At 32.6% G+C, this 10,632-nt stretch overlaps 1 protein-coding gene across 2 annotated transcripts; it reads left to right on the top strand.

Annotated features, from left to right (window-relative positions):
- Positions 1-2,965: 2,965 nt before the first annotated feature.
- LOC105804047 (cyclin-D1-1) lies at positions 2,966-4,545 on the top strand. Of its 2 annotated transcripts, none has more exons than XM_012636534.2 (5): positions 2,966-3,265; positions 3,356-3,442; positions 3,537-3,840; positions 3,930-4,054; positions 4,129-4,545. In XM_012636534.2, the coding sequence occupies exons 1-5, from the start codon at positions 2,996-2,998 to the stop codon at positions 4,300-4,302; spliced, it is 960 nt and encodes a 319-aa protein (XP_012491988.2). In that variant the 5' UTR covers positions 2,966-2,995; the 3' UTR covers positions 4,303-4,545. The 2 variants fall into 2 exon arrangements, with proteins under 2 accessions (XP_012491988.2, XP_012491987.2); XM_012636533.2 differs by having other exon boundaries at positions 3,927-4,054.
- The last annotated feature ends 6,087 nt before the right edge of the window (positions 4,546-10,632 follow it).

The following is a 10,632-nucleotide window of genomic DNA, read 5'->3' as shown; positions in this document are numbered from 1 at the left end:
GATTTAATTTTTGTGTGTTTAAGTTGGAGTACTTTTCGGTTTTACTTAAAGCAAGCTAAAGGTTCTCTTTATTCTCATATTCATTATGTTTATTTTTATAAAACTTTAGAGTGATACTTCTTTCATGGTAAAATCTAAATTACATAGTGGAATAGGAACCATGCTTGACGGCAAGCATGAGCTAAGTAGGGGGAATATGATAATACTCTAAAATGACATACTTTTATGTGTTAATTCCATATATATTTTGAGTACGATCCTACTAATTTGGGTCATGTATGGTTTTTTATCTTGTAGGGACTAAATTGAAGGCAAAAGGAAATTTGGGGGAAAAGCATGAATTTAAAGATAAAATGGGCCAGCATGCGAAATAGGGAAGAAGTGGTGCCGAAAATACAAAGTGTAGAAGACTTGGGGCAAAATTTTAAAGAAGAGATTTATAAACATAAGACTTTGTTTAAATTTGAATTTTTTTTAAGATTATTTTTAGAATTATTATATTGTTTAGATTTAATTTCAAATTATATCTTTTAAACATTATCATTTAGAGTTTAAATAGGAACAAATTAGGTTTTTTTATGTACTATAAATAGATGATGGAGTGACAAGAATATTGACTCATCACTTTTGTAAAAAAACTCATTCCCCCTAAGGCTCTTAGCTTTTTTTGTTTCTTTTCTTCTGCAATAAAATTTCATTCCATTAAACTTGTGTTTTTTTTCCCGAAAAGCATGAGCAGCTAAACTCATTTAGCCAAAAGTTATCAAGACTCCTCCAAAAAAGTTCATGAGACTTAGAACCCGCACTTAGCCACTCTCAATAAGTATTCCTCATTTCTCCGTATTACGGGACTAACGCTTCCGTCCATGTCCTTCCAAAAGTAATCTTTTCATCTTGTGCAAAGATGACCGCTTTGTATATTTTGGGAAGGTTGCATAGTCGATTCGCTAACTTACTGCGTCAGAGGTTGTCGAGCCCAATAGAAGAAATGGCGTGACATTCGCCATTAAGAAACGATGATCTAGTATAAAATGATCCCACAAAAGTAACAATTGGCTAGAGTCAGGTTCCTCTAGATCATAAGGTTATAACCTAAGTGGAGTCGATGGTAGTAGGCGTCCTCTTCCACTATAGCTGGCTGATTCGGTCATGAGAAGAATCACCTAAAAGCCTATGATTGAACCAAAAGAGATCGAGATAACCGGAGGTTGGAATCCCTCAATCAGAAAACCATTTTTCTCAATTCTGCTTCTTATCACAATTACGATTTCAATCTATTTAATATCAACTCAATCATATTTTTAATTCTGTTTTATTTTATTTTTTCCAAGTCAGCTATTTTTCTTGAGCATGACTGTGCCTGGGATTTCGAGAAATAAGGAGCTGTGGCGATCCAGTCCCTGAGGATTTGACTCTACTCTCTTATTACTATTTCTTTTTGTTATTTACGGATAGGATATATTTGGTGCTCTCAAATAACGAAAAGAAATAGTAATAGGGGAGTAGGGTCAAATCCTCAGGGACTGGATCACCACAGCTCCTTATTTCTCGAAATCCCGAGCATAGTCGTGCCTAAGAAAAATAGCTGACCTGGAAAAAATAAAATAAAACAAAACAGAATTAAAAATATGATTGATTTGATATTAAATAGATTGAAATCGTAATTGTGATAAGAAGTAGAATTGAGAAAAAGAGGTTTTTTGATTAATGGATTCCAGCCTTCGGTTATCTCGATCCTCCTTTGGTTCAATCATAGGCTTTTAGGTAATCCTTCTCATGACCAATAAGCCAGTTATACTGGAAGAAGATGCGTACGACCACCAGCTCCACTTAGGTTATAGCCTTACGATCTAGAGGAACCTGACTCTAGCCAACCGTCACTTTTGTAGGTCTGTCTTATACTAGATCATCGTTTCTCAATGACGAATGCCACGCCGTTTCATCTCTTGGGCTCGACAACCTTTGATACAGTAAGTTAGCGAACCGACTGTGCAACCTTCCCAAAACATTCAAAGCGGTCGTCTTTGCACAAGATGAAAAAGATCAATTTTGAAAGGACATGGACGGAAGCATTTGTTCAGTAATGTTGAGAAATGCTGAATACTGGTTGAGAAGGGCTAAGTGCAAGTTCTAAGCCTCATGAACTCTTTTGGAGGAGTCTTGATAACCTTTGGCTAGATGAGTTTAGTTACTTATGCTTTTTGAAAAAAAAACACAAATTTTAATGAAATGAAATTTTATTGAAAAAGAAATAAAAAGGCTAAGAGCCTTAGGGGGAAGGAGTTTTTACAGAAGTGATGAGTCAGTATTCATGTCACTCCGTCCCTTATTTATAGTACATGAAAAACCCTAGTTGGTTCCTATTTAAACTCTAGATGATAATGTTTAAGAGATATAATTTGAAATTAAATCTAAACAATATAATAATAATCCTAACAATAATCCTAAAAAATGAATTCAATTTTAAACAAGGTTTTATGTTCATAAATCTCTTTTTTAAAATTTTTCCCCAAGTCTTCCACACTTTGTATTTTCACCACTTCTTCCCTATTTCGCATGCTGACCCGTTTTGTCTTGAAATTCTTACTTTTTACCCGCAAATTTCTTTTTGCCTTCAATTTAATCCTTATAAGATAAAAAACCATAAACAGTCATACTCAAAATATATATGTAATTAACACATAAAATATATCATTTTAGAGTATTATCAGCATCTAAAATACAGAATTCGTTAAATCCATATCTAGAAAACAAACAAAAGAAAAGAAAGAAAACCAAGTAATAATTGGTCTTCGGCAGATTGCAGGAGAAGGCATTGGCCCTACTCGATTTGGATCAACTCCAAACGAAGTTTCATGCACATTTCTTTCAATCATGATCCCCTAAAGCAGCTAGATAATGGACCCACTTGACCTTGCCATATCATTTTTCGCACTGCTTAAATTTGCTAAAACTAGTACTTGGCAATAGAGTGTGAAAAACAAACAAAATTCCAATGGATGTGTCCCTAAACCTTCCAACTCTTCCCAATTTGTTCTGCAATGAACCAGCAAGTGAGGTAGTCTCTTGGGAAGCTGATGAAGATGAATGTGAAATTTTTACTTCTTCATCTTCGGATTCCTTCATTGATTATAACGTCGATTCGTTAACCAATATGTTCGATTCCGAGGTTGATCAAATGCTGGAATCTAACCTTCTTTCAAGATTTTATCATCTTCCTGATATTGTTCATGCTCGTCAAGAGGCAGTCCAATGGATTTTAAAGGTACAATACAACCACCAAAAGTTTTCTTGGTAAACTCCTCTGTTTTTTGTATTCTTATAGTCGTAATGCCTTTGTTTAAAACAATTTCAGGTGCATTCTTTCTACAGGCTTAGGCCTGAAACTGCTTATCTTTCTATAAACTACTTGGATCGTTTCCTATCGGCTCGAGCTTTGCCGGTATGCTGTTTTCTTCTTTTCGGGCTATTTAAGAAGAGTTTGAAGATTGTTTACATCTTTTTCTATGGTTGGTTTTTGATGTTCATGCGTGTAGCAAGGGAAAGGGTGGCCTATGCAGCTTTTATCAGTATCATGCCTTTCACTAGCAGCAAAAATGGAGGAAACAACAGTTCCCATTCTCCTAGACTTGCAAATAATCAAACCCAGATTCTTGTTTAAGCCCAAAACAGTCCAAAGGATGGAGGTTTTAGTGATGAAGACCCTCAAATGGCGGTTGCGCACCATTACCCCTTTCGATTTCCTACATTATTTCATTTCATGTATCAATAATTCCCAACACAACAGCCTGTGTCACCTTTTCTGTTGTGCCACTGACCTCATTATTAATACATGTAAAGGTAAACTCCTTGCCAGGCAAAAAAAGAAGTTGGAACTCTCTTCTATTTTTTCTTTCTCTGATCCTAGTTTGTGTTCATCATTTTAGCAGCAACTGATTCCTTGGATTACCCTCCATCAGCAATTGCTGCAGCAGTGACACTACGGCTGACTAATCACAGTGTTAACGACCAGGATTTGGCACAGTTGGGTTGCATGCATAATAGAATAAACAAGGTTTGCATCTACCTACACAATGCCTTGTTGAAAAACTGAATGGTATAAGTGGTTTTTGTTTACAACAAATGCAGGAGATAGTGAAGAAGATTTACGAGAACATTAAGGGAAGATCGTTTGGATTGGAGCCATTGATGATGCCACCAAGTCCCACTGGTGTGCTTGATGCTGCTAGACATGGAACCTGCAAATTACACAAGATTGGCAACAATAATATGAATTCAAGTGATGAAGGATTTAATGTTTGATTTTACTGATAAAGGACTGAAACCCAAAAAAAAAAAGATTTGGTTTGTACTTGAAATGTAATTCTTTTTACAGATTGTCTCAATGATTTTTTTTTTTGGTGTGTGGTTTGATTAGGGTGAACTGATTTTGAGTTGTGTGGATTTTTTTACTTAATCATTGGATTCTCATTTATCCATCATATCCTCTTTTTTAATTTCATTGTCATCATCATCAGAATCAGAACAAATTTAATCTTTGAAACACGTCTTTCTTGAGAAACAAATTCTTTAAAATATTTTATTGCAAAATTAACTTAATTTATTTCAACATATGATATTATTTACTAAATAATCTTTTATTGAATTTAATATCATGAATGTATCACTTCATTTGATAGACATTTTGGTTGTGGGTGTAAAATAATGGTAGGACTAATTATAAAATTTTTAAATCATTTTTCATGGCTTTATTATTATTCACGGGCCAAGCTCATGTTACCAAGGAAGCTTCTCTTCTTATTCACCCATAAGGCCATAATCATCTCAAAATATCCATTCCTATTTAGTGTACGGAATGAGATCTTAGTTTAATGATATGCATGAATCTTTTTTATATTTATTTTAATTATTGGTGGGATGTACTGCATTCTAATCTTTTATTTTATTTGTAGTTATTTGTAATTATAAGCATAAAACTTAATTTTTATTTTAATGAATTTTTACTGTTTACAAGTATAAATATATTGAAGTATAACAATTAAATAGATTTAAACTAATATAAAATAAAACTGAATAAATTCACACGTAACAACTATACATGATGAAATTGGAAATGCACGTATGATAATTACGTATTGTAAAACTCAAATCTAACATCTACGGAGAATGTTAAAATCTCATTGGTTGATGGCTACTTCAATTGATTTCAGATAAATATTGTTATAAGAAAAATATGCTTGAATCTTTATAAATCTCTCCTTTATATTTTTATCTCAACCTTTAATACCATTAAGGGGGTGTTTGGTTCGTCGAATTTTAAATTATGTTTGGTTCATTTGGTTGGAATCTAATATTAAGGCAGAAAGTAAAGATAAATATCTTTACAAATAATAATAATAACATAATTCTAAAATCTAAAAAAGTCTTGTACGTCAAATTATTACTTTCATGCCCAAATCTTCCATGTGACTATATTTTTACTTGTTCTCCACAATTTGGATTCGCACTGCACCTACATAGAAATTAGGCAATAAACACCAAAATGAATAGCATCGTGCCCAAAAGTTTGTCAAAATAAAGCACATAAATATGTTAATTTGACACAATATCAATCTCCTTAATTAATTAAATAATGATTCATAATAGTCAATATAACCTTTAAAAAAACAAATGAAAGAACTCATAACAATCAACAAACACGAAACTTACAACACATATTGAAAAATAAAAATCTCCCAATGCAATAAACCATAAAACAATATGAAGACATAACTAGAAATTGAAAATATTAAACTTATCTAACTGGAGACGAGGATGAATGTTGTTGAACTAGCTTTATTTGACAAATTATTTTGATGTAACAAACAAAAACATCTTTAAATAAAAATTTATTTTGAACAAAGAATCCAAAGCATGAATAATATTTCAAAACTTCAAAACATCTTAGAAAATGCTTTAAACACTTAGAATATTTTTGACAAAGTTCGAAAATGAATTTAACCTCTTCAACTTAATTAAAACGATTGCAAATCAATTGAAAAACTACTCCCTATAAGAAGTATTGATGTTTTACAAAATGTATTGATACTTGTACAATTTTATCGATACCTTAATTTTTATTGATACCAAATCTAATCTCTATTTTGAATAAAAAAATTGAACACAAACAATAGGTATCGATACCTTTAAAATTATATCGATACCTATTGATTTTTATCGATACCAATTTTGCATTCTGTTTTTCATTATCTATTCAAAAACGTCAAAAAGTATCATACCCATAAAACTATATCCGTCGCTAGAACAGGGTTACGAAGCATTACCGGAATATACAAATTAAATACAGACAATTCATATCACTTAACATTCATATAAGAAATTATTCATAAAGTCCCTTACATGAACCCTCAAGGTCCAAAATACACATTAGAAACAAGTCGGGACTAGAGGTGCTCATGGGTCGGGCCAGGTCAGGTTCGGGCCGGGCTCAACTAAGAATTCAGGCCCATTTACTAGGCCCGGCCCGAAAAATGAGCCTAAAATTTTACCCAAGCCCGACCCGAATAAAAATGATAAAACCCGGGCCCGACTCGGCCCCCTGCATTAAATTTTTATATAATTTTTAAATATATATAATACATCAAAAATACTAAAAAATTAAAATAAATATTTCCCAACAAATTGAAAATAAATTTTAAAAAATATATAGACTTAAATAACGCTAAGATAAATACAACTTAACAAGCAAATGCCTCTAAAATAATAACAAAATTAACAAATGCCTTTAAAATAATAACAAAATTAACAATAAAATAAGTTTTATACAATATCCAAACAATAACAATAAAATAATAGCAACATAATAGTAAAATGGTAGCAAAATAGGGAGAAAACAACAAGAAAATAACATTAAAAAAAAGAGCAGATTTTTTTGTCTTTTAGTGAATTTGGGTCAGGTCGGGTGGGCCAAAAATACCTTACCCGAGGCCTGACCCATTTTTTAAACAAGCCTTATTTTTTTGTCCAATCCCATTTTTCGGGCCTATATTTTTGCCCAAACCCTCCCACATTTCGAGCGGGCCTTTGGTCCAGGTCGGGTGGCCCGACCCATGATCAAGTCTAGTCGAGGCTAAACTGGGTATTCTAAAAATTTTTCTCAAAATTTTAAAATTTTTCCAATGTGCAGAGGACACATGTAACACCCCTTAACCCGAATCCGTCTCTGGATTAGGGTTACGAGACATTACCGATCAAAACACGGTTCAGAACAGTCATTCATTACAATTCAAGCACAAAGTAATATAATCTCCTTTACAATTTCTTTTTTGAACTCAACTAATAACCATCCTCTTATTCCTACTAGTCAAATTCGTAAAATTGAATCACATAGTCATTATTTACCAATCAGAACAGTACCTAAATAACCAACCAATCAATCATAAAACATATTCATTCTTTGCCATCATTTAATCATCGAAACATCACCTATCATAATAAGCATGCTAAAGACATAGCTAATATACATACACTTCAATTACCATGATTCATCTCATAACACAATCCTAAACACAATTCCATCATATATACCATTTCCAAAACAACACACATGGCTAGAATTACAATTCAAAATATATCAAAAGTTCACTAGCCTATACATGACATATACCATATATACAAAGCTTCAAAAGTACCAACAAGATGATCGATAGTGTGATGACGTTTCCCAACGATCCCCGAGTCCGAGCTAGCTTCAATAATCTATAAAATAGTGGAAGAATGCACAAAGTAAGCTTTGGAAGCTTAGTAAGCCATAAGCAAATAAATCATTTCAATGATATTTATAATTCAATTCAACTAGGTCGAATTCAAATGTATCTCAAACACATATACATTTAACTAACTCATATAAATTCATATTATGACATTAAATACTAAACTTACCTTTATATTTCATAAACATATAACTTCACACATACCTGAACCATTCAGCTCAAATTCACATTTGGGTTTGTTAAGAACACACAGAAATCATATAAAGCTCGTACAATGCCATATCTTGGATATGGTCTTACATGTTAACGCATATCGATGCCACTATCCCAGATAGGGTCTTATACGGATCATATACGATGTCAATGTCCCAGACATGGTCTTACACATTTTCTTACTTTGATGTCAATGTCCCAAACATGGTATTACACGAAATCACATCTCCGAAGTCCAAATATCATGTCATCAATATCAAATACATTTTCTAAGGTTCATTCAGAGCTATCGACTTCGTAATTAAATCATTTCATACACGAAACTAGTCATCCAATGCTCAAATCAATTCAACAATATATATTCATATACGAATCAAATTCGGCAACTTATCTTCATATACAAATCGATTTCGATAATGTATAATCATATACAAATAAATTTCAGCAATGTATAATCATATACGAATCAATTTGGCAACTTATCTTCATATATAAATCAATTTCGATAATGTATAACCATATACAAATAAATTTCAGCAATGTATAATTATATACGAATCAATTTGGCAACTTATCTTCACATACAAATCAATTTCTATAATATATAACCATATACAAATAAATTTCAGCAATGTATAATTATATACAAATCAATTCGACAACTTATCTTCATATACAAATCACTTTCGATAATAGATAACCATATACAAATAAATTTCAGCAATGTATAATCATATACGAATCAATTCGCAACTTATCTTCATATACAAATCAATTTCGATAATATATAACCATATATAAATAAATTTCAGCAATGTATAATCATATACTAATCAATTCGCAACTTATCTTCATATACAAATCAATTTCGATAATGTATAACCATATACAAATAAATTTCAACAATGTATAATTGTATACGAATTAATTCGGCAATGTATAAAACAATCAAATATTTATTTTTCATCATCAAACAACAAAAAGATTGAAATTCATCAATGGCATTTCAAAAAATCATCAAAAAATTTGAAAATTAAGACACGGGCTAGCTAGAATACGAAGCAACGATCTCAAAAACGTAAAAAACATAAAAAACAGAACAAAAATCGTACCTAATTGGACAATGAAAGCTTGGCCAAATGTTAAACTTCCATGGTTTTTTTTCTCTTTGAAGTTTCGGTTGAGCAAAGGTTAAAGATGACAACTTTAACTTTTGTTTTATTTAATATTAACATTATTTCTAATTACTTAATTAACCTTTAAAATCATTACTATTTACACAAGTGTCAAGCCACTATCATCCACTAACTCACAAATGGCCTATTTATCACTTAAGAACTTTTACTTTAATGTTCTATAGCTATTAGACACCTTTAGCTTATAGAACATAACTTTTACGCCTTACGCGATTTAGTCCTTTTATCAAATTAACTAACCAATCGGTAAAATTAAATCACGAAATTTTCACACATATTAAATAACATACTGTAAATACCAAAAATAAAATTAAAATAATTTTATGACCTCAGATTTGTGGTTCTGAAACCACTATTCTGATTTAGCTAAAATCGAGCTATTACAACATACGCCCGTGTGGTCAGGCCATGTGGCTCACACAGCCAAGTGACACGCCCGTGTCTCAGGCCGTGTGGGCAATCAAAATAGAGCACACGGTAGTGTCCCATCCCGTGTTCGTACCCATGTAACTCTCTGACTTGGGTCACACGGCCAAGTCACACGCCCGTGTGCTAGGCCGTGTATAGGTGCAAGGGTCACACAGTCAAGCCTCACGCCTGCGTGCCAGGCTGTGTGCTCAATTATGAGCATTCTGTTTTGGAATTTAAAGAATGCAAGGGACACATGGCCAAAACACATGCCCATGTGTTAGGCCGTGTGTCACACACGGCTGAGACACACGCCCGTGTGAACAAAATAAGGTCATTTAATGCTTCCAACCCAATGAGTTTCCAAATTACTATAAAATAGAGGAAATAAAATCGAGTAAGCATTTAATGCTTAGTAAGTTCGTATAACATGAAATTTAACTTACCATTATTTCACACATAAGGTAAGCATACACATATTTATCCAAAGAAATTTGACAATTTGCCTAAACACATATAATCTCAAGAAACATGTTAATCATGTACTTCATGTGAATATCAAGAAACAATGATGAGCTCATCATGTAACAATTTTCATATATATATGCTTTCGACATCAAATATTCATATAATATGTACATTTCCATAATAATTCATCTTAAGTTTAGGTTATCCCATGTCGGAACTTTGCCCGTTGAGTTTACTTGAAATATCAATGGATACACAGGTAGTACACTCGAAGTGTACAAAATTGTAATTCATCACTTCATATTCAATAATGCTCATACGAGCACATAAATAGGAAGTCCTCTCTCGAGCCATATAACAGGAAGCTCATGTGAGCCATGTAACGGGAAGCTTATCCGAGCTGTATAACGTGAAGCTCATAAGAGTCATATTCAGGAAACTCATGCGAGCCAATAACGGGTAGCTTCAAAGAGCCATTAATCAGGAAGCTTCAAATAGCCATATATTGGGAAGTTCAAGCGAGCCATATCGGGAAGCTCCGAAGAGCCATTAATTAGGAAGCTTACAAAGAGCCT

The sequence above is a fragment of the Gossypium raimondii genome, chromosome 11, assembly GCF_025698545.1.
Source record: "Gossypium raimondii isolate GPD5lz chromosome 11, ASM2569854v1, whole genome shotgun sequence".
Taxonomy (NCBI): domain Eukaryota; kingdom Viridiplantae; phylum Streptophyta; class Magnoliopsida; order Malvales; family Malvaceae; genus Gossypium; species Gossypium raimondii.
Note: the sequence above shows the minus strand (reverse complement) of the source record. Positions and strands in the feature narration are given on the sequence as shown.

Bases quoted from the DNA above. Each gene is read 5' to 3' on its own strand.
- LOC105804047 (XM_012636533.2), top strand. From the start codon at position 2,996: ATGGATGTGTCCCTAAACCTTCCAACTCTTCCCAATTTGTTCTGCAAT. The intron at 3,266-3,355 runs GTACAATACAAC...AAACAATTTCAG, and splicing joins CAGTCCAATGGATTTTAAAG to GTGCATTCTTTCTACAGGCT. The intron at 3,841-3,926 runs GTAAACTCCTTG...TCATCATTTTAG, and splicing joins CATTATTAATACATGTAAAG to CAGCAACTGATTCCTTGGAT.